This window comes from Trachypithecus francoisi, unplaced genomic scaffold (genome assembly GCF_009764315.1).
Source record: "Trachypithecus francoisi isolate TF-2019V2 unplaced genomic scaffold, Tfra_2.0 Lachesis_group17, whole genome shotgun sequence".
NCBI classification, from domain to species: Eukaryota; Metazoa; Chordata; class Mammalia; order Primates; family Cercopithecidae; genus Trachypithecus; species Trachypithecus francoisi.
Window position 1 is genome coordinate 35,777,938 of NW_022681462.1, and position 24,902 is coordinate 35,802,839.

The following is a 24,902-nucleotide window of genomic DNA, read 5'->3' on the forward strand; positions in this document are numbered from 1 at the left end:
CCTTTAAATGAATATCTCTAGATAATTAAAGAAAAAAAAACAGTAAGGGGAGAAAATGTGAAAGGCATACCTGCAGTAAAGATACCAGTAGAGCCAAGATTTCTCTGAGCTTTTGGTTGAGAGGATAACTTTGACAGTCACACATTTGAGTGCTGGTTTGGGTCCAAGCATTGGATTAGAACTGCCAGACGTGCACAGTTGAGGACAAGTTCTGTCCTCAAGGATTTCAGAGTCTAGAGGTAGGTAGGTGGACAAATGAACACTCAACACAGTGGGGTATAAGAGCTCTCCTTGGTTGTTTAAGGTACAAAATAATGAAAAACTAAATAAAAGGGACTCTTACACCTGGCCGTTGGGGGGCCAGTCAGTGAATAAAAAGCCACCTTTGGGTGTTGCACTAAGCTGAGAAGAATGAGTGGAAAGTTAATGGGATAGATAAGATGAGAGAGATGGGAGCTCGAGAAGAAAATAGATGAGCAGGAGCTTACTTTGGGTTTGGGTGAGATCATCCTGAAAGAATGAAATCATATGATGAACTAGATGGAATTATAAAGCCTCAGTTACTATGGTGTCTGTGAAGGGGAGCCAGAGGGAGCTCTTTCTCCAGAAAAGATCTGAGCCAAGAAAGATTTAATTGCCTGTAAATTAATTCATTTGGCATAAAGAGTGCTTCAAAAATTTGAATTTAAAGAAAAGGAGAGAATGTGTGTAGACATCTGGGATAAAAGTGGGGCTGAAAAGGAATCTCAGGTTGTGAGCTGTGCTTCCTGGTTGTAGCTGTCACTCAGTGAAGAACTCAGTAAAGAGTTAGGAATTAAAGAGAAATATGGAAAAGGGGATGTGTTACATAAAATAAGAAAAGGTATTTATTCTGAGAAAAAGGTAATTTTTTTCAGAAATTGATTTATCAGAATGAGTTTCAAATAGAAATGCAACAACGAGGATTTCCTGGGAGATAAAGGAAGGCAGGCAGGAAAGGAAGTTGAAGGCCTCTGTTAATTAAGGAAGAAATTGACTTATCAAATTGGACTGAGCATCCATCAGAGAAGAGTACTACATTGTACAGTTTATGAATAAATGCTTTCTTTATTTCCCACCCCCAAATCTGAACCTATGTTACTGCTGAAGATGTAAATCACATTTTCCCACTGAGTTACATAATGAGAAATTAGGGCTCAGAGGAAAATATGTAACCCTGTTATGGAAGAAGTCTTCCACTTAGAATGCAATAAGACTTTTTAAAGATTAGAACAAATAAAATAAATGCATTTTTCTGTTAAAACAGTAACACTTTAGTCTCATAAAAATACTAAAGTGGACTAGCCCTTGTTGAAACATTGAGATAAGGTGATGTGTGTTTTCTCTGGTTCAGGTTTGGCCTATTCATTCTCAGAAGAGAACAGTGTTATTGCTGCCATCCCTGGCCACGAAGTCAAAGACACACATTTTACCTTTTAAGTTCAAAGATGTGTTTCCTTCAGCTCTGAACTTGTTAGGCTTCTGTCAAACTGCTATTGAACAGGGTATATTTAATCAGAGTTGGGGTATAATGTTCCCCGTGAGTACAGATTTTCTGGAGAAGTCGTTCCACAGAGCTTGTAGTAATAAATCCCTGCAGAAATGGCAGCCTCTGCCAGCTATGTTAATAGGCAATAAAATACTCATGCGTATATTTACAGTAGTTATTCAACAAAGCAGGTCTACTATGGTGACTCTTATCTTAAAGCCAGTTACTCCTATATGGTCAGAGAGGCAAGGTGATGACCTTTGGAGTTAGTGTCAAATTTCTTCAAACACAGTGATTAACCTCCTCCATGGGAGGAACAGATGTGAGTGATGCCACCTAAGCTTTTTTGGGGGGTGTGAGTGGCACTGAGAGCACAGACAGTGAAGCCCAGAGAGTAGAGCAAAGCTGGAGTGTGTAGGCATGGCACGGTGGGTGGGACTCAGCCTTGCTGCTCCAAGTGTAGTCCATGGTCAGCAGGATCCAAACCCCTGAGAGCAGGTTAGAAAGGCAGAATCTCAGGTTCCACCCTAGTTGTACTGAATCGAAATCTGCATTTTAGTAAGAACCCCAGGTAATTCACTGCACATTTAAAGTTTGAGAAGCACTGGCCTAAAGAACAGGCAATATTAGTTGATAAAATCAGTGCTTCTCTAAGGCTATTGCATAGTGATTCTCAATACTCAATATAACCACCCCTCATATTCACAAAGAAGTAAAGTTATTATGAGTTATGATAGCAGCTGTCCAAGACTTCACTCACTGAAAAGCATCAAGGCAGTCAGAACAGAGGGGGAGGTTGGGAGGAGAGGCTCCAGAAAAGATAGATACAGAGCAACTAAGCAAGGAGGGAAGAGGGTTCCCATGGACATCAAAGACCTGGTAATATTTTGATGCGATAAACATTGAGTTAAAGGAGAGGAGAAGGCAGTGGAAGCTGAAACTGGGACTGCTTTGTGGAAAAAGAATGGGTATCTGGATAGGGAGTCCTGAGAAGGAATATGACTGCCTAACAATAGTTTGAAAATTTTCAGTGCCAAAATGCTTGCCTTTGAGCTCTAGACATCTCATGCAATATGGCAATTAGTCCTTGAAGGTAATGTTTTGTCGCTCTTGTGTGTGTGCAAAGACTCATTTTTTGTTTTTCAAAAATTGGCTTTGTTTAGATTCATCAGCCCTATGTTGAGGTGTTCTCTCCCTCTCCTCCTAAACTGCCATGTAGCGGTACTGGAAAAAGAGATCTCTTCGGGACTAGGTCTTTAGCTTACCCTAAGTACACTTTCCACGACCGAGAAGAAGTTGTTAAAGCCAACATTCGGGATCCCTTGGAAATCATTAAAATAATACGTGAAAATGAACATCTTGGATTTCTTTATGTGATCCCTGCAGTGCCAAGATCATCCATTGAATATGATACATATAATCTAAAGTGAGTTCTTTTTTATGATGTAATTTCTTTAACATAAAAATTACAAATAAGATTGCACATATTATTCATAATTGATTGGATATTAATGATAGTGATATCACATATAATTTTGGTTATTCAATGATAAATGAATCCTAATCACAACAATTTTATATTTTTTCATGTATTTCCCTTTGTCTATTTAGAAAAATTATCTATCTTATCTGCACTATTGAGCTTCTCGTATATTTATGTAACGTTATGCCATATATTTTTAATCAGTATTACAAATGTATTTTTGATATTTTATGATTACTGAGGAAAGAGGATGGCAATATATAAAAAGTAGATGAACCACGATTTGTTTTTCATGTTACTTCATCTTTGCTTTATAGAGTAGAAATAAGGATTGTTTAATAAAATGAGCTTGATAACTTAGGGATTCATATAGATGAATAATATATACACACTTACTTTCTGTCTGTTGTTGCCACACATTTGTTGTTGATATAATTGAAAGTCACATAATTGTGAGTCTGAAAGTTGCGTTAAAGTGCACCACAACAGATAATAGTAGAACTTAAAGATGATACTGGCTTTCCTCTGTTATTTAGTTGGGCTGACAGCTGTTCTTGAGACAGTCTTTTCTTGATGGTGATAAGTTTAGCTTCACCACCGAATTCATTGAGCTACCTTCCCCATTCACGGCTCTCTTATTCTCCCTTATTCAACACCATAGTTTCAATTGAGAAGATGACACTGAGGGCAGCTCTCCTGCTGCAGAAAATGGGTAGAGAAGAAAAACGTTTTAATCAAAATTTAAAATGACAGATTTGTTGTAAATCTTAAAGAGCTTAACAGGAGTGAACAATAACTTGTAGGAAGAACAGAAATGCTTATGAAAATGCAATTGTTCAGCAAAATTTGTTGAGCATGATCTCTGTAGCAGGAACTGTTTTACGTGCTTGAGACACATTAGTAAACCGTATCAAAATTGTTGCCCTCATGGAACTGACATTTTAGCAGAGGATGGCAATAATAAACCATACATGAGTAAATTACATAGAATACTAAAATGTGATAAGTATTGGAGAAAAAAATAGAGGCAAAGAGGATTGGGAGTGCTGGGGAAGAGGTTGTGAATTAACTGGGGTGGTCAGGGTGGGCCTCATTGAGAAGCTGTCATTTGAACAAGGACTTGATAGAGAAGAAATGAATTATGTGGTGGTGCAGTTATGAGCATTCCAGGCAGCAGGAAAATGAATACAAACGTCCTGAACTGGGAGCAGACCTGGCATGCTCAAGGGGCAAAGAGGAGGCTGGTGTGACTACAGTAGAGTGAACAAGAGATAAAGGATATATCTATAACACAAGACCTTGTTGGCTACGACAATGGAGAACCATGGAAGGATTTTGGACAGAAAAGTGTCATGATCTGATTTACATTTTTAAAGGAACCATTCTGGCTGCTGTGTGCAGAATAGGCTTTGAGGAAACAAGGGTTGAAAAAGGAAGACAAATTGAAGGCCGTAGATACTCAGGCGAGAAAGAGACCGGGGATGATGATGAAGTGGTAAGAAATAGGTCTGCTTCTGAAAACAATTTGAAGGTGAAGCCAATGGGATGTCTTTACAGACATTATGTAGGGTAGACAACCAGAAAGGAGTACAGGATGAGTTTAATGATCCAGTTGTCTGAGCAAGAGGGTAGAGTTGCTATTGACTGTGAACCCTGAAAATCTGAGACAGTTCTCGGTTAATTTAGAAAGTTTATTTTGCCAAGATCATGGATGTGCACCCATGACACAGCCTCAGGAGGTTCTGATGACATAACATGTGCCCAAGGTAGTAGGGGCACAGCTTGGCTTTATACATTTTAGGGAGACATGAGACATCAATTAATATGTGTAAGATGTACATGGGTTCAGTCTGGAAGAGTGGGACAACTCAAGGCCAAGATGAAAAAACTCAAAGCGAGGAGGAGGCTGCCAGGTCATAGGTAGATAAGAGACATTCCTTTGAGTTTCTGATTAGCCTTTCCAAATGAAGCAATGAGATATGCATTTATCCCAGTGAGCACAAGGGTCACTTTAAATAGAATGGGAGGCAGGTTTGCCCTTAGCAGTTCCCAGCCTGACTTTTATCTTTTAGTTTAGTGATTTTGGGGCCCCAAGATTTATTTTCTTTTTACAGCTGAGACATGGAAGACTGAATGGAGCAGAATCATCAGGGAAAAATACTTGTTTGGGTTCAGATACATTAATTTTGGGATGTCAAAAGGAGAAGAGATGGTAGACGAAGGAGAATTGGGGTAAAAAAGAGACTTTTTCCAACATGAGAGAATTCATTTTTTTTAAGACGGAAGAATTAACATACAATGTAATTTAAAGCCCTTCAATTAAAAAAAAACCCTTAATAGTATTGTCATTCCTACCACTACTTTACTCCCTTTTATAGTTCTTTGTAAGTTTTTGGTGAATAACTTGTAGATCTCAAGTGGAAACTGATGGAAAGTGGGTTATTTGGTGATTTTAAAACATAATTCTTGATTCATATGTGAAAAATATTTTCATAGTTTTCTCTTCAAGAAAAAAAATCATCTAATAACCCAGATATCAAAGGGTACTATTTGTGATGTTCATTTTCCACTGTGAGAAGAGCCAAATTTTGCCCCATGTAGAACTGATTCTCATCTACTTACCAGCACAAGCTAAAGGATTGAAGAGGAGACTGAAAACTGCTTTTGTTCAGTTCTGGAGATTCATTTCTAGACTATTGAGCACTTCTGCTAGGGAGATTGAGTTGATATTTTATGCTTTTTGAACTCACAGAAGTGACACTTAATAGTAATATGTAAGGTCTTATTTAAAAAGATATTTTGGAATCATGGTTTATCATTGGTTTATCATGGTTTATCATTATTACATTTTAGGGTTTGATGTTAAATTTTCCTCCCTAACTTGAACTTGAAATATCATAAACCTTGTGAGTAAAGACAATAATTTGGATGCTATGGAGTTGGCAGCAGCTAAACTGGAAGTTAAATGTAGTATATACTGTGTCAACAAGATGAGGTCATGTTATGCCAAACTCCTTTTAAAAGTAACGTGATAAAATAACTGTAAGGCTGTGAGTTTGCTGTTGAAGAATGTCTTCACTACCCAACAAATGTGGTGAAGCTGTGGAAGCATTTTTTTATAATCTTTTAGTCTAGAGCAATAATCTGTCTCTCTGATAAGTCTATTGATTTTTTTCCAGAAAAATATGTGAACAAAATGCAAAATAATGCTTCTCAATATAGAACTGAGTAAAGGTGAAATTGAGATCTAAACTGTAGAAATCATTTAAAGTTGCACTTCTTATAGCAAAAATGTTTTTGAAACAATATGTCATGCTATTGCTGAAGCACCTATGGCAAGGTATGCTTAGAGAGAAAATAGAATAAGTTATAAGTTATTTGCAAAATTCACTTATTAACTAACTCTATGCACATCACTATAAAGTGTGCTGACAGGTATTTTGCTTTAATCACAAATATGCAATGCAGGTATCAATGTTTGCCATAAATACAGTACACATATGAGAAAAATATGCTTGACAGTTTTTTTCCAGTTATCACTAAAAACCTGTGCTATAGAAGAGTTTTTTCATTTAGTTGTGAGCAGGGATTTAGACTGCAAAAGGCGTATAGGAATCAGTAGTGTGTGAGCACTTAGCTGTGTTCAGCAAGAAAGGTTTGCCCTGCTCAGAGACAACATTCACATACAATAGTAAACCTCTCATTTTTGACTTAGCATTGACAGAGAGTGAAAATTATAGATCTCCTCAAATCAAGGATACTAACTGTATACTTTTCCATGGTCATACAATGCAATAGCAAGTAAAAGATTTTATTTCGATCATGAAATATGCAGGAAATGAAGAGTAAGATTTAAAACATTTTGTGAAACTAATAATACTAATAAAGACCATTTCTGTGATTTTAGGGGGCTTACTCAAGGGTCATGTCTTAGAGATATGTTTAATATTTTGAGTAGATAACCTATCACGTTGGTGCCAAAATATTTTGAAGATAAGAATACAACACTGGGATTTTGGGCTGACTGAATTCTAGTGTATATGACAAATGTACCTTAGGACAGATTTGGCTCTTTCCAGCCTCTTATGATTTTACTAGTTGGAGGAAAATAATTGATCACGTATTAGTGGGCATATCTATCCAAAAATCATATTTAAACTCAAAAACCTGAGGAGATATTTTCAATCCAAATTTAACCAAAGAGCTGATAAGAATTTGTTTACTTCCATTTTCTAAATTGAAACACTCAGCCTTGCAGCTTTATAGCATAATGTACTTGTTGGCTTACCATCTGATTTAGTGCTAAAAGCAGACTCCAGTGAAATGATCAGAAATTCTGGATCCATAGATTGTCTAGAGGTCCAGAACTATGTGACAGAAGTTCTAGTTACATGGTCTCATTTCCAAAGAACTAAGGTTGTTAACATCTTTTAATTTTTTAAAAAAATTACAACGGGGAAAAGGAACTAGCTGTGTGTGAACCCTCATCTGTGGCTCACACTACTCGTCATTCAGGTGTCTAAAGAGAAACTTGTTACTAATTTTTTAAAATTATGGCTTATATTTATTATTTTAAAATTTGCAATGAGACCTTCCCAAAATTTACGTAAAACTGATGGTCTGAGTGAGTATCAAATGCCCAGTCAGTGGTTCCAGATGCTAAGTGTTAAACACAGCTATAAAGCAAAGCTTCCCAAGGAGAGAACCGCAGCCAAGCAAGTGACTTCCGGTGTGCCCTAGTTGTTTATGGTGGTAAAAACTTATTTTTTAAAAAAGATGCAATTACTCAGAAATTTACCAAGGGTGAAATTTTGTTTTTCTAATATTTGTATGATTACCTTGTTAAACTTCCTGAATTCAGAAAATATTTCCATGAGTAAGACTGTGTAGCCCCCTCTGCCAGAGAGCAGCTCTGTAGTGGGAACACAACACAGCCTCTGCCACCTTCCTGTTGAACCATCCCACTGAGTTTGATTGTCACTGTAGACACTTCCTTTAGGTTTCTAAGACAAACTCAGTTTATCAGCAAAACTCTTTGTTTTGTGTATGTGAGAAACACAAAGAAATCCTTGTTCAGTTTTTTTTAATTTCATTTGCTTTTTTTTTATGTTTTCCTATTGACACAACATTAAGTGTTCCTAAAAAAAATAAGCAATTAGATGTTTCTGATTATTTTTTCTGTCCTTTCTTTCCTCCTCTCCTCTTGTTTCGTTTTTGATGTTACCAACTCAAAAAAATCTGAAGTTTAATTGAATTTCATAATGAATTGTTTTTAAAACTTAAAAAATTGTTTTTCAAAGCTGAATTTTCAAATTCAACTTGGGAAATGTAATGTTTAAAATGGTTCTCATGATTTTTTACACACTGTTGTGGATTTGAACCTAAAGAAAGATTATTAAGTGGAATAGAATAACATATGAAACATTAGAAATAACATTTCTTTATTAGAAAACATATTCTAATAAAATTATCTTGGTAAAGAGCACTGTAGGCTTTTGTAATTTTCAAAGATGTTTTTGATCCTATATGAATGTAAGGTTTATTTTTTTTAAAAATGTATACTTTTACGTCTTAAATTAATGAAACCTATATACCAATACTTTATATTTTCTTACCACATCCTTGAATTTTTAAAACATTTTAAATCATTTGCTGATGTTAAGGTCTACAATTCTCTTAAATGCTTTATGGTAATATGGATTTAATTTTGATATATTTTTCTTTTTGCTCATTTATAAGGAAAGTTTTCTGTTAAAGCTAGAAAACTATCAGATCTATATGGCAAACACAGCAGTCAAAAGAGATGAGAAATTAGGCAGCATAATTAAGCTTATCTCAAACTTAGATTTCTAAACTACAGTAATAGACCTGTCCTTTTGCCTAAATATCTTATTTGTATAAAAATGTTACCAGATTAATCAGTGGTGTCAAACAAGTTATTTCAACACCTTATCAGAAATATCCACCCCGCCCAGAAAAGGGTTTGAACTTTTAAAAGCATTACGAGAACAAAATATGAAACAAATTTCTGTTTTTAGATTAGTATCAGCTAAAGAAGCTCAGGAAGCTAGGAGTGCAAGAACATATAATATCTAACATCAGAATGAATCACTATTGTAGAATTGTGATTTTACCAGCTTGTATGGAAGGTTTTTATACTACTTGGAACCAGAAAAGCGAAAAAAAAATAACATTATTAGTAGACCAACATATTAGATGATATAGATGATCATAATCCAAGACATTATTAAGTTTTATTGCAATATTTACTTGCATATTGATGAATCTATAGACATTAGTAACTGCTAGACAGCACTATTTAGAGTCTCTGAGGTGAAATGTCTGGAAGAACTTTGTTTAGAAAGAAGAAAAAAAATCTCTGGGGATTAAATATTCAAGGCAAATGAGATATTATGAAAATACTTCTTAAAAATGTTTGTTACAACCAAGGTTTACTCTGATAACACTGATATTCAAGTAATATTTTATTTGCAGAGGGACTTCCATATGTAAATGGTTTCCTAAAATTATGAATTACGAATTTTAAAATATTGTCAAAATGATGTCTATGATAAAATCCAAGCTATCAACCACATAACCATTTGTTTTTAGCTTTCTACAAAAAAAATGAGAACAGAATACTATTTTTTGTTGTTTCATAGTTAAGTGCATTGGCAATCCAAAGGATGAGTTTTATCAAGAATTGGGAAGTATTTTGCAAGTGATTTAACTTTGCAGATTTAGTGAAGGTTAGTTCTTGGCTACACACCTGCGTTGCTTAATTGACATTTGACCACCTGAATAGCTTAACTGAAAAATTATAGCAGCTACCAGGGAATATAATAACCCTTACTGACAAAAATTAGGAATTGATAGCAAAATTCGACTTGGGAAATGTAATGTTTAAAATGGTTCTCATGATTTTTTAGTTGTGGATTTGAACCTAAAGAAAGATAATTAAGTCAAATAGAATAACATCTGTCTGTGTTTGAGAGAAATCTTCACCATTGTTTCTAAAAATCATTACAAGAAATGTCAACACTGCATCAAAGAAAGACAAGTAACAACTGTTAGAGTTAAAGAATGGTGGTACTTTTGGTGAATAATTTCAAGAGAACAAGTTATCCAAATTTTGGCTAGTGGAAAAGGGAGTTTTTGTATATCAGAGACTAAACAATAAATAAATCATCTTCTGCCATTTGCTGCCTGCTACTTTTACAAAGTTTCTTAGGAGTGGCGACTATCAAGAACTTGGACAGATCATTCATCATGTCTTGATTAGACATGAGGTAGCTACTTCAAAAAAGTTATGGTCACAGCTGTGGTTGCTTATGAGCTAGACATAATTGGAAGTTTTATCAAATTAAATATTATATCCCTAATTTGGGATAATTATGTCCCAAATTAAAAATTATATAATCCCACATATTATGTGCATTGTGTTTAGTCATACTATATAAAGAAATTGTAGTTAATGTCTTCACCAAACCCCTGCAGTTTATATCCGTGTGCCTTATAAAATGTTATCATTGCATGGATTTTATAACATTCAAAGTTTGAGAAGCATTGTTCTAGAGGATTGTAGAACGATTTTCCCCTGCATGAGAATCTGACCTTTGGCTAACGCCACAGCTCTGTACCACTGACAACCTAAAAAGAGTAAAATGTTGATTGTTTATAGGCAACATTGCTTATGATAAAAATGACATCGATTAGTAAATTATAGCTGCATTGGGAGGAACTAAGAAAGAATTATAAATACCTGATGGGGAGTCATAACTTTTGACTTCCCATAATTCAGATTATTTTTTTTTCTGAGCATGTGCCCTGGAGGAACACTGAAATCTGTGCTTATGGGGTTATTGCAAGAGATGTTGGCTCCTGTGAGTAATAAGGCTTTTAGGCCAGAGTGGCTTTCATATCCACTCAATGTGGATCTCATCTTTTTGCATCTGAGTTGACACCTAGGGAGAAGATAGCTCCCAGGTGGCTATTAGACTGCTGCAAGGACTCCAATGGGGAAGTAACGTCTGATGCTGCCCTGATGGCAATAAGTGGTTCCTGTCCCAGATTTTTCTGAGTAGATGAATGCCAAAAAGAAGTATATGAAAGTCTTGTGAGTTTTAACATTTAGTTGGATCTAAGAAGACCCCTGGTGAGGCATATTAAAGTATTTCTTTTTCAGGCTAGTATAAAAGGACCCACTGTTGATATTACATAATTCTCTCCCTAGTAGATGATAGATGTTTTTCATATCTATGTAACCCTTCACCTCACCGTTATTTCAATTATATAAATCAACATTTGCTGTTTTTTGTTTTGGCCTTTGAAATACAAACTTACATTGGTAAGGAACTGTGGGTGCTTTTATAAGGCATAGTGGGGTACTAAGTCTTTACGATGTTAATGGGTGAGTACTGCCACGTGATAGTATTAACACCAACTATAGTGTATGCCAAATCTTGTTCTAAATGTTTTATATGTATTAGCTCATTTAATCTCCACAGCAACTCTTAAGGTAGGTGGGGTTGATATACCCATTTTACAAATGATGAAAATCACAGAGTTAAGTTCACGTAGCTAGTGAGTCATGGAGCTGAGATTCAGATTATTTGGATTTTAGAACCCAAGTCCTCATGCACGCCACTTAATATACTCATCCTCATAATGACAACTACTCCTGCATTTGTGTCACACACACTGTGTTAGGCATTGTGCGAAGAGCTTTCGGTACATTAGTCTTCTTCCCCATAAACATCCTATTAGAATGACATTATCTATAGTGGAAAGATAAGAAAATTGAGGTATAGATTAACGACTTTTCTATTTGATATTGTTTTGTGATTTGAAGGTAGGAAATTCAGAGTAATGTCTGATGCCCCCATCTTTCAATTCTATGATTTCATTCTCTGTGCAATGTCAAGTTTAAAGCTATTAAAATATAACAGATAGTTCAGATTGTATGGCAGAGCCTTCCCCAAAATCTGAACATCTTTTGGGTCCACAGAATGCCTAAAACAGGACACCATGTCTCCTATACCTCAGTGTTTCCCAGTGTGTCTTTCCAAGAACATTAGATCTAGATGATTCTAATTGATAGGTGGTTAACAGATGTGTTCTGTGATCATGTAAATTTGAGAAACTTTGTTAAGTCAGTAGATAGGATTAGGATTCTGGTTAGAATCTTTGAAACACAGGTACATGACTTGAGATATTAGAACTATATCAACTTCTACTCTAAGCTCAGGACATGTTCCTTCTAAACAACTAATTTTGTTATCTGGTTGTTTTTAAACTTGTTAAAAGTACTTTTTAGGCAGCTTTTAAAATTTCACACTAGAGCTATTTTATCCTTTAAATTATATTACTATTTAGTGGCCAAGAACAGAAAACACAGATGCCAGCTTAAAACCTTCTGAAGTAGAGGCATTCTAGTTTATGTGTGAAATTCTAATTATTTTTTAAAAACTTTAGAATGAGGTATATATATTACATAATAAGGAACAGATCATTCTGAAGCCATATTATCAAAAAAACCTCACCAGGTTTTCTAACACAATGGCAGTTTTTTTAGGCTAATCTATGAAGACATTTAAATCTATTAAGTCAAATTTGAGTCAGCAAGTGGAAACACTTTGGATTTTCATTTGGAATAATCAAAAACCCTCCTTCTGGTTAATCAAACCAGAAATAAAACAAACATTTCTCTTCCCTGGTTTACATTAGATCTGTTTTTTCCCCAATAGTAGTAAAAGCTAAGCATTGGTCCAGATTGTCTCCCTACCCTTCCTTCAAACACATGCACACACAAACATACATGCACAGACATCCTGGCACTGCTCTGGAGCTATGGTGATTTAGTGAATGATGGTTTCATTTCATACAAAAGTCTGAAGAACCTAGAGCAATAGCTCTTAGCCTTAGCTGCTCAATAGAATCACCCAGGCTGTACTTCCAGTTACTTATGATTTATCTGATCAGTCTGTGGTGGAGCCTGAGCAACAGCTTTTCTTTAAAACTTGCCAGTTGATTCTAAGATTCAATCACAGTTATGCCTCATGGACCTAGAGTACCTTTTCTCAAGCCTTAAAAGACTTGCTAAAACACAGATGGTTAAACCCCTAGATGATTTAACAGGCCTAGGGTAGAGCCTGAGAATGTGCAATTCCCACATAGTGCTCATGCTGCTCTTCCAAGGACCATACATTGAGAAACATTGACCCTAAAGCATTCTCCTAGTGATGAAACTTGGAAGTTTCCTCTTAGTTTTGCTTTTGTATAATTTTCCAGGTAGAAAGGAGTTCTTTACCAGATATTTTGCCATCTTTGGTTAATCAAACCAGAAATAAAGCAAGCATTTCTCTTCCCTGGTTAGGTTATATCTAGTCTCATATTGAGTCATGGCAAGGACCATCATCAAACAGATTGAGGTTGGTAAATGCAGAACTCAGGAAGTGGCCTGTTTCTTCCCAGGCACTTGCTTGCTTACCTTTATTCAATGATACACCCAAATCATAATACTTAAAACCATGTAATGATGAAAATAGACAACTTAGAGTTCTATAGGGCCACAAGAGCTTATCTAATTCAGCCTTAAAGCAGGTAAGGAATAACTCTCTTTCTTGTAGAAATCAGAAATTTGAAAGAAGCAGGAGGTAACAGGGAACGAAGACAGATGTATGCATTCAAGCATGGCCTAAGATGAATATGATGAAGAAATCAGCCTAAGTAAAGAGGATGATTTGTGTGGACAGAGAAGGAACTAATGTGAAACAGGAAGCCACAAATACCTGGGAGAATAACTTGGATTTAATGACAGGGGCAATAAGAGGCTATTCAAGGTTCCTGAGCACAACAGTCACATGAGGCAAACTATGTTTCTGCAGTATTAGTCTGGCAGATTGGTTTAAGGATGAGTAGAAGCATTTCCAATCACTGCAGTGTATAACAGATGGAACTGCTATTTGAAATAACATCACATTGAGGTTTTATTGTTTTGGAAGTCAATGAATTGATTTCAGGAGGAGAAAAAATTTTTTAAACCCCAGAGGGGTTCTAAGCCCCAAAGTAGGTTTACTTTGAGTTATATCTGAAATGAATAATAATAATAGGACAATGATTGACCTACCACAAGGGCCCCAAAATTCTCTAAGTTCATATGGTTATCTCACATGAAGCACACATACTTTTAGAAATTAATAGATGTCTTGAAGTCTAAGTTTCATTTAAGATGGATACAGACAGGTTCTACTGTAAAATAATTTGACAAGGGACCCTTTGATCTTCGCTGAGCAGCAAGAAAGCACTACATATATTTTTTCCAATTATGAGATAGTAGAGCATAGTTAAATATAATTTTATTTGAGACATCCATCTCAATCTAATTGGTTAACTATCCAAGGATCTCTAGTTAACTAGATCCTAAAGTCATCTTCTTTATCTGAAAAATAGGAATTTTATAACATAACACTTGAATTTTTAAAAAGTTTTCTTTTTGTTTCTTAAAGGAAGCCTACTTTTTCTGATTATCTCCTCAAAGAAAGGTCTTAGTGGAACAAACATCCAAAACCACACTCTAGGAGGCAGCTGAAGTTTGATCCTGAGTGCTAAGAAATGCTGAGGGGGCAGTCATCATCATAGGAGTTGTGGTTCAACTCCTAAAATGGATAAACACTTCAGGCAGAGCATGTAGAGCAAAACACGCCAGTCCAAGGAGTAGATCTGGGAGATGACCTCTCAGTAATGAATTGGAAACTCTAAGAATAATATCACAGAGAAATGTGCATACACTGTCTTTTATGCAAATCTTTTCCTGACCCTGTGGCCCCTTCTACCTACCAACTGGATTGGGCTTGAAGGAAGTCCCTGTTGATCTTTGGAAAAATAATTCCATTAGAGTAGCAGGAAACAAAACCGTTTTTCAGGAACTCTAAGAAGGAATTGATAAGGTGGATGTGGCCATTGACACACACCATTATAAAGGAAACTTAAAAGAAGAAGAAAAGTGTGGAATTTTAGTTAAGTAGGTGGAAGGGTTAGTTAAATAGGTGGAAGAAAAGATTTTCTATATGCTAAAGGGACATTCTGCACACTTTTAGATGTGGAGGAAAAGAAACAAAAAAACTAGGGAGAGTTAGAGAAAAGCGAGGTGAAACCTCTCCATCTCCGTTTGGAGGAAAGCATGAGAGAAACAATCAGGTGGAAAAAACACGGTATGTTGAACTTCAAGTGAAGATACGACAGGGAGCTTGCCTTGTCTTCACATTTTTTTTGTTATTTGTTTTGAAATAAAGATTGGTGGTTTACAAACATTATTGTGTATTGCAGTCACCCAGGCATCTCCCTATCCTTGAGTCTTGGAATACATAAAGATTCTGATTCTGCGTTGGACTCAGAAATCTGGATTCTTTTTTTTTTTTTTTTTTTTTTGAGACGGAGTCTCGCTCTGTGGCCCGGGCTGGAGTGCAGTGGCCGGATCTCAGCTCACTGCAAGCTCCGCCTCCCGGGTTTACGCCATTCTCCTGCCTCAGCCTCCCGAGTAGCTGGGACTACAGGCGCCCGCCACCTCGCCGGCTAGTTTTTTGTATTTTTTAGTAGAGACGGGGTTTCACCGTGTTAGCCAGGATGGTCTCGATCTCCTGACCTCGTGATCCGCCCGCCTCGGCCTCCCAAAGTGCTGGGATTACAGGCTTGAGCCACCGCGCCCGGCCAGAAATCTGGATTCTTAATAAGCACCCTAGATGATTTTGATGATGATGATCCAACCTTTCAAAGGGCTCTCGTGTGTTCAGTTTTCAATGAGCAGTAGAGATGTGTAAAGAAGGAAAAGACTTGGGGGCTTAAGAATGAAGTTCTGCGATAAGAGATTTAAAAAGAATTTCTATAAATTTCTGTAAATAAAAAGAATTTTTTTTCTTTCTTTCTTTATTTATTTTTATTATACTTCAAGTTCTAGGGTACATGTGCATGACGTGCAGGTTTGTTACATATGTATACTTGTGCCATGTTGGTGTGCTGCACCCATCAACTCGTCAGCACCCATCAAGTCATCATTTATATCATGTATAACTCCCCAATGCAATCCCTCCCCCCTCCCCCCTCCCCATGATAGGCCCCAGTGTGTGATGTTCCCCTTCCCGAGTCCAAGTGATCCCATTGTTCAGTTCCCACCTATGAGTGAGAGCATGCGGTATTTGGTTTTCTCTTCTTGTGATAGTTTGCTAAGAATGATGGTTTCCACCTGCATCCATGTCCCTACAAAGGTTGCAAACTCATCCTTTTTTATAGCTGCATAGTATTCCATGGTGTATATGTGCCACATTTTCTTAATCCAGTCTGTCACAGATGGACATTTGGGTTGATTCCAAGTCTTTGCTATTGTGAATAGTGCCGCAATAAACATACGTGTGCATGTGTCTTTGTAGTAGAATAATTTATAATCCTTTGGGTATATACCCAGTAGTGGGATGGCTGGGTCATATGGTACATCTAGTTCTAGATCCTTGAGGAATTGCCATGCTGTTTTCCATAATGGTTGAACTAGTTTACAATCCCACCAACAGTGTAAAAGTGTTCCTATTTCTCCACATCCTCTCCAACACCTGTTGTTTCCTGATTTTTTAATGATTGCCGTTCTAACTGGTTTGAGATGGTATCTCATTGTGGTTTTGATTTGCATTTCTCTGATGGCCAGTGATGATGAGCATTTTTTCATGTGTCTGTTGGCTGTATGAATGTCTTCTTTTGAGAAATGTCTGTTCATATCCTTTGCCCACTTTTTGACGGGTTTTTTGTTTTTTTCTTGTATATTTGTTTGAGTTCTTTGTAGATTCTGGATATTAGCCCTTTGTCAGATGAGTAGATTGCAAAAATTTTCTCCCATTCTGTAGGTTGCCTGTTCACTCTGATGGTAGTTTCCTTTGCTGTGCAGAAGGTCTTTAGTTTAATCATATCCCATTTGTCAATTTTGGCTTTTGCTGCCGTTGCTTTTGGTGTTTTAGACATGAAGTCCTTGCCCATGCCTATGTCCTGAATGGTACTACCTAGATTTTCTTCTAGGGTTTTTATGGTATTAGGTCTAACATTTAAGTCTCTAATCCATCTTGAATTAATCGTCGTATAAGGAGTAAGGAAAGGATCCAGTTTCAGCTTTCTACTTATGGCTAGCCAGTATTCCCAGCACCATTTATTAAATGGGGAATCCTTTCCCCATTTCTTGTTTCTCTCAGGTTTGTCAAAGATCAGATGGCTGTAGATGTGTGGTATTATTTCTGAGGACTCTGTTCTGTTCCATTGGTCTATATCTCTGTTGTGGTACCAGTACCATGCTGTTTTGGTTACTGTAGCCTTGTAGTATAGTTTGAAGTCAGGTAGCGTGACGCCTCCAGCTTTGTCCTTTTGACGTAGGATTGTCTTGGCAATGTGGGCTCTTTTTTGGTTCCATATGAACTTTAAAGCAGTTTTTTCCAATTCTGTGAAGAAAGTCATTCGTAGCTTGATGGAGATGTCATTGAATCTATAAATAACCTTGGGCAGTATGGCCATTTTCACGATATTGATTCTTCCTATCCGTGAGCATGGTATGTTTTTCCATTTGTTTGTGTCCTCTTTGATTTCACTGAGCAGTGTTTGTAGTTCTCCTTGAAGAGGTCCTTGACATCCCTTGTAAGTTGGATTCCTAGGTATTTTATTCTCTTTCAAGCAATTGTGAATGGAAGTTCGTTCATGATTTGGCTCTCTGTTTGTCTGTTACTGGTGTATAAGAATGCTTGTGATTTTTGCACATTAATTTTGTATCCTGAGACTTTGCTGAAGTTGCTTATCAGCTTAAGGAGATTCTGGGCTGAGACGATGGGGTTTTCTAAATATACATCATGTCATCTGCAAACAGGGACAATTTGACTTCTTCTTTTCCTAACTGAATACCCTTGATTTCTTTCTCTTGCCTGATTGCCCTAGCCAGAACTTCCAACACTATGTTGAATAGGAGTGGTGAGAGAGGGCATCCCTGTCTTGTGCCCGTTTTCAAAGGGAATTTTTCCAGTTTTTGCCCATTCAGTATGATATTAGCTGTGGGTTTGTCATAAATAGCTCTTATTATTTTGAGGTACGTTCCATCAATACCGAATTTATTGAGCGTTTTTAGCATGAAGGGCTGTTGAATTTTGTCAAAAGCCTTTTCTGCATCTATTGAGATAATCATGTGGTTTTTGGTTCCCTCTTTTTCTATTGATTGGAATAGTTTCAGAAGGAATGGTACCAGCTCCTCCTTGTACCTCTGGTAGAATTCAGCTGTGAATCCATCTGGTCCTGGACTTTTTTTGGTGGGTAGGCTACTGATTGTTGCCTCAATTTCAGAGCCTTCTATTGGTCTATTCAGGGATTCAACTTCTTCCTGGTTTAGTCTTGGGAGAGTGTAAGTGTCCAGGAAATTATCCATTTCTTCTAGATTTTCTAGTTGATTTGCGTAGAGGTGTTGATAGTATTCTCTGATGGTAGTTTGTATTTCTGTGGGGTCGGTGGTGATATCCCCTTTATCATTTTTTATTGCACCTATTTGATTCCTCTCTCTTTTCTTCTTTATTAGTCTTGCTAGCGGTCTGTCAATTTTGTTGATCTTTTCAAAAAACCAACTCCTGGATTCATTGATTTCTTGGAGGGTTTTTTGTGTCTCTGTCTCCTTCAGTTCTGCTCTGATCTTAGTCATTTCTTGCCTTCTGCTAGCTTTTGAATGTGTTTGCTCTTGCCTCTCTAGTTCTTTTAATTGTGATGTTAGAGTGTCAATTTTAGATCTTTCCTGCTTTCTCTTGTGGACATTTAGTGCTATAAATTTCCCTCTACACACTGCTTTAAATGTGTCCCAGAGATTCTTGTATGTGGTATCTTTGTTCTCATTGGTTTCAAAGAACATCTTTATTTCTGCTTTCATTTCGTTATGTACCCAGTAGTCATTCAGGAGCAGGTTGTTGAGTTTCCATGTAGTTGAGCGGTTTTGATTGAGTTTCTTAGTCCTGAGTTCTAGTTTGATTGCACTGTGGTCTGAGAGACAGTTTGTTATAATTTCTGTTCTTTGACATTTGCTGAGGAGTGCTTTACTGCCAATTATGTGGTCAATTTTGGAATAAGTGCGATGTGGTGCTGAGAAGAATGTATATTCTGTTGATTTGGGGTGGAGAGTTCTATAGATGTCTATTAGGTCCGCTTGGTGCAGAGATGAGTTCAATTCCTGGATATCCTTGTTAACTTTCTGTCTCGTTGATCTGTCTAATGTTGACAGTGGAGTGTTGAAGTCTCCCATTATTATTGTATGGGAGTGTAAGTCTCTTTGTAAGTCTCTAAGGACTTGCTTTATGAATCTGGGTGCTCCTGTATTGGGTGCATATATATTTAGGAGAGTTAGCTCTTCCTGTTGAATGGATCCCTTTACCATTATGTAATGGCCTTCTTTGTCTCTTTTGATCTTTGATGGTTTAAAGTCTGTTTTATCAGAGACTAGGATTGCAACCCCTGCTTTTTTTTGTTCTCCATTTGCTTGGTAGATCTTCCTCCATCCCTTTATTTTGAGCCTATGTATGTCTCTGCATGTGAGATGGGTCTCCTGAATACAGCAAACTGATGGGTCTTGACTCTTTATCCAGTTTGCCAGTCTGTGTCTTTTAATTGGACCATTTAGTCCATTTACATTTAAGGTTAATATTGTTATGTGTGAACTTGATCCTGCCATTATGATATTAACTGGTTATTTTGCTCGTTAGTTGATGCAGTTTCTTCCTAGCCTCGATGGTCTTTACATTTGGCATGTTTTTGCAATGGCTGGTACTGGTTGTTCCTTTCCATGTTTAGGGCTTCCTTCAGGGTCTCTTGTAAGGCAGGCCTGGTGGTGAGAAAATCTCTAAGCATTTGCTTATCTGTAAAGGATTTTATTTCTCCTTCACTGATGAAACTTAGTTTGGCTGGATATGAAATTCTGGGTTGAAAATTCTTTAAGAACGTTGAATATTGGCCCCCACTCTCTTCTGGCTTGTAGATTTTCTGCCGAGAGATCTGCTGTTAGTCTGATGGGCTTCCCTTTGTGGGTAACTCGACCTTTCTCTCTGGCTGCCCTTAAGATTTTTTCCTTCATTTCAACTTTGGTGAATCTGGCAATTATGTGTCTTGGAGTTGCTCTTCTGGAGGAGTATCTTTGTGGCGTTCTCTGTATTTCCTGTATTTGAATGTTGGCCTGCCCTACTAGGTTGGGGAAGTTCTCCTGGATGATATCCTGAAGAGTGTTTTCCAACTTGGTTCCATTTTCCCCCTCACTTTCAGGCACCCCAATCAGACGTAGATTTGGTCTTTTTACATAATCCCATACTTCTTGCAGGCTTTGTTCATTTCTTTTTCTTCTTTTTTCTTTTGGTTTCTCTTCTCGCTTCATTTCATTCATTTGATCCTCAATGGCTGATACTCTTTCTTCCAGTTGATCGAGTCGGTTACTGAAGCTTGTGCATTTGTCACGTATTTCTCGTGTCATGGTTTTCATCTCTGTCATTTCGTTTATGACCTTCTCTGCATTAATTAGTCTAGCTGTCAATTCTTCCACTCTTTTTTCAAGATTTTTAGTTTCTTTGTGCTGGGTACGTAATTCCTCCTTTAGCTCTGAGAATTTTGATGGACTGAAGCCTTCTTCTCTCATCTCGTGAAAGTCATTCTCTGACCAGCTTTGATCCGTTGCTGGCAATGGGCTGCGCTTCTTTGCAGGGGTAGATGCACTCTTATTTTTTGAATTTCCAGCTTTTCTGCCCTGCTTTTTCCCCATCTTTGTGGTTTTTATCTGTCTCTGGTCTTTGATGATGATGACGTACTGATGGGGTTTTGGTATAGGTGTCCTTCCTGTTTGATAGTTTTCCTTCTGACAGTCAGGACCCTCAGCTATAGGTCTGTTGGAGATTGCTTGAGGTCCACTCCAGACCCTGTTTGCCTGGGTATCAGCAGCAGAGGTTGCAGAAGATAGAATATTGCTGAACAACAAGTGTACCTGTCTGATTCTTCCTTTGGAAGCTTCCTCTCAGGGGTGTACTCTACCTGTGAGGTGTGGGGTGTCAGACTGCCCCTAGTTGGGGATGTCTCCCAGTTAGGCTACTCAGGGGTCAGGGACCCACTTGAGCAGGCAGTCTGTCCGTTCTCAGATCTCAACCTCTGTGTTGGGAGATCCACTGCTCTCTTCAAAGCTGTCAGACAGAGTCGTTCGCATCTGCACAGGCCTGTGCTGCTTCCCCTGTTGTTTTTTAGCTGTGCCCTGTCCCCAGAGGTGGAATCTACAGAGACAGGCAGGTTTCCTTGAGCTGCTGTGAGCTCCACCCAGTTCGAGCTTCCCAGCGGCTTTGTTTACCTACTTAAGCCTCAGCAGTGGCGGGCGCCCCTCCCCCAACCTCGCTGCTGCCTTGCGGTTAGATCTCCGCAGACTGCTGTGTTAGCAATGAGGGAGGCTCCGTGGGCATGGGACCCTCGCGGCCAGGTGTGGGATATATTCTCCTGGTGTGCCCGTTTGCTTAAAGCGCAGTATTGGGGTGGGAGTTACCCGATTTTCCAGGTGTTGTGTGTCTCAGTTCCCCTGGCTAGGAAAAGGGATTCCCTTCCTCCTTGCGCTTCCCAGGTGAGGCGATGCCTCGCCCTGCTTCAGCTCTCACTGGTCCGGCTGCAGCAGCTGACCAGCACCGATTGTCCGGCACTCCCCAGTGAGATGACCCCAGTACCTCAGTTGAAAATGCAGAAATCACCGGTCTTCTGTGTCGCTCGCGCTGGGAGTTGGAGACTGGAGCTGTTCCTATTCGGCCATCTTGCTCCGCCCCCATAAAAAGAATTTCTAAGTGACACTGAGTGCCAAGTTAGAATTCAACATCATGGACCACAGCTACCATCTTCTAGAAGGGCCATCGGTAGCAGATAGATTGCACAGAGCAAGTTTTCCAGACATGCACCAGGGCCGTGGTCAGCAATTTATTCTTGTTTTTAAATTGCTTTGATGCCTGATGTTAATTAAACATCTGAAGTTGATTACAATTTCAGTGGCAAATTGAAAGTTTTACATTTAGAGAGAATCACCCCAAGAATACCCTAATTATATCTTTAGCTATCGACAATGAGAAAAGGAAAAACATGTAAAATGTATTCCATATTCCTCAGCAGGCCTGTGCAATACCTGGCATTTTTCCAGACATTTCTGAGGTGAGTTAATTAGAACACAGACAAAAAGTCAGATAGTGGAATCAGGTAAAAGCCGAGCAGGTTGAAGGTTTTCCGTGGCAGCCTTGAAGTTGGAGGGACTATTCCTATCCGACTTCGCACAGCACCATCAGCCCCCCCATATCTCCTTGCACGCTCACGTGAACAGTTCTTGGTTTGGGTTTGCTTTCATTCTCGTCCCGTGTGCCATAATTTAAAAAATATTTTTGTTATTCAGTTTTATTAAAATGAAAATAGAAATTAAAAACTAAAAATGATTTATACCAGTGGTTCTTACTCTTATTAACAGACCCAAAACAGAATTTTGTTCCAGTGTCTTAAAAACTGATCATACATATATACATGAATTTTCCATAAAACAGTTTCAGGGATTTCACAAATAACCTGACAGCTGTGTTAAAGGGCTGTGGCCCAGACGTGGTGGCTCACGCCTGTGATCCCAACACTTTGGGAGTCTGAGGCAGGGAGATCACTTGAGGTTAGCAGTTCGAGACCAGCCTGGTCAACATGGTGAAACCCTATCTCTGAAAATACAAAGATTAGCCAGGCATGGTGGCGGGCGCCTGTAATCCCGCTTACTCCAGAGACTGAGGCAGGAGAATCTCTTGAACCCAGGAGGAAGAGGTTGCAGTGAGTCGAGTTCACATGGCTGCATTCCATCCTGGGCAACAGAGTGAGACTCCATCTCAAAGTTCATAATAATAGTAGTAGTAGAAATAAAATAAAAAAGATAAGATAAGATAAAATAAAATAAAAAAATGGACTGTGGACTCCAGGTTCAGAATGTAGAGCCAAGAACTGAAAGATGTGGAAGATAGCTGATTTTCACTGGAGTGTTCCTGTCTAATTTCTCTGTAGTACATGTAATTTTTGCATAGTTTTAACACAGAAATAATTTAGGGCTTTGTTTTTGCCCTTAACCTTTATCTTGTTTTACTAAGGTCTCCTAACAGAAACATTTTAGAAAAATGTTATTTTCCTAAATTCCTAAATATATTTTAATAAGGTGCTATATCATATTTCACACTTGTTCTATTACTGAATATTTCTTGCATTCAGTATTTCAGCATTATAACTAAACTTACAGAGAATATCTTTTTGCTGTAGGAAAAATTTTATTTTAAGCAGTTTTAGAGAATCAGCCCTATTTTCATTGCTTCATTTCTTTCTCCTATCCTTTCTTCTGTTTTTACTTTGTTCTTGCTTCTTTTCTTTACTTGATCAGTTTTCTGTTACTCATACAGTTGAAAAATGTCCATGACAACAGTTGAAAGAGAGATACGATGAACTAAACAATTTATCAATAATAAATATTTTGTTGGTGATAAATTGGGCATATAATATTGGTCTTGATTCTTATCTCACCTAATTAATGTTTCCTTACTTTTACCTTTCTCATAATTCTGTCCTGACTTGATAGTGTAAAATTCTTTTATGCTATTAATATTGAATCGTTTTTGAAGAGTTAATAATAGATAAAAATTTGGCTCCAGATAGTTTTAATGTAGAAGTATTAAATTTTAGTAATTTATAGTCAATTCATTTTAATGTAAAAATCATGTAACTGAAATAATCAAGCATATTGCCACAGTTGTGAAATCTTTATAATAAGCCCAACTTGTTTAACTCATTTTCTGGAGTAATGTATTTAATCTGAAAGTTGTTGTTTAGAATTTTTTAACTTTAAATAATGTTTGCTTTCCAGAAATGTTTTATCTCTGTAGAATAAAAAAGTAACACAATTGCTTCATTTTGTATTGAATACTTTATTTATTAGTCCCAATTTTTGTTTATAGAGTTGTAAGTTATGAGAACATCAATAAAAATGACTACTATACTATTAGCCAAAGGGCAGTAACACATATTTATAATGAAGACGCTGAATTTATAGAAATTGATCGATGGGAACAGGAATATCTATATCACAGAGAACTCACTAAGATTCCCATATTTTCACTGTTCCGGAAATGGAAGGCTTTTAGTGTATGGAGGAAGAATGTCCGCTCCAAGAAAATCACTGGATGTCGAAAATCTCTACAAAAAAATTTGTTCATTGTTAATCCTGTATGTATTTATCATTCATATTTTAAAATAATTACTTACAAAAAAAGAAAGTGTGAATTTATTATAGCTGTTGGTTATAGACTGTTCTTGAAATCAAATATTTTATATTCTTAAGAGAATTCCCAGTTTTCATCCTGTATTGTCATTTAGGAGTCTAGCAATCTAGGGGTGTTTCTACATTTTAACTAGGGTTGCAAAATGCAAAAATATAAGAAGAGAGTTGGACAGGTCCCTTTTGATTAGAAGTCACCTCAGAGTTTTTGGATTTGTGATCCTCTTTGTTGTTGATTAGGAAAGTTATATGTCATTTTGAGCAGAGTAGGCTGATAGCCTCTATTACCTCCCCTTATCTTTGAGACACTCTAGACTTTAGAGTCCAAAATAAGTTAGGGCCTTGTTTTCATGGGTCAGTAGCTCCCAATATATCATATGTTTCCTTTACAATGGATTCATACAGTAGGAAAATTTTTAATATTTACTTTGGACAACGGGGCAATCATGAAAACAAAACTGTGAAAAAATGTGTGACCATATTTAAAATTTCTATCTATTGAATTTCAACTTGCATTAGAAGTTTCCTTTTTGGCCCCTAGGAATAAACTGCAATCATCATTACCGTCACAC

General features: G+C 37.3%; 1 protein-coding gene across 1 annotated transcript in view; it reads left to right on the top strand.

Annotated features, from left to right (window-relative positions):
• Positions 1-24,902, top strand: part of DNAH6 (dynein axonemal heavy chain 6) — a 353,105-nt gene that overhangs the window by 26,930 nt on the left and 301,273 nt on the right. The window contains exons 4-5 of the mRNA XM_033175267.1: positions 2,671-2,933; positions 24,011-24,278. Coding sequence (XP_033031158.1) covers positions 2,671-2,933; positions 24,011-24,278 — 531 coding nt within the window. The remainder of the gene's footprint in view (positions 1-2,670; positions 2,934-24,010; positions 24,279-24,902) is intronic.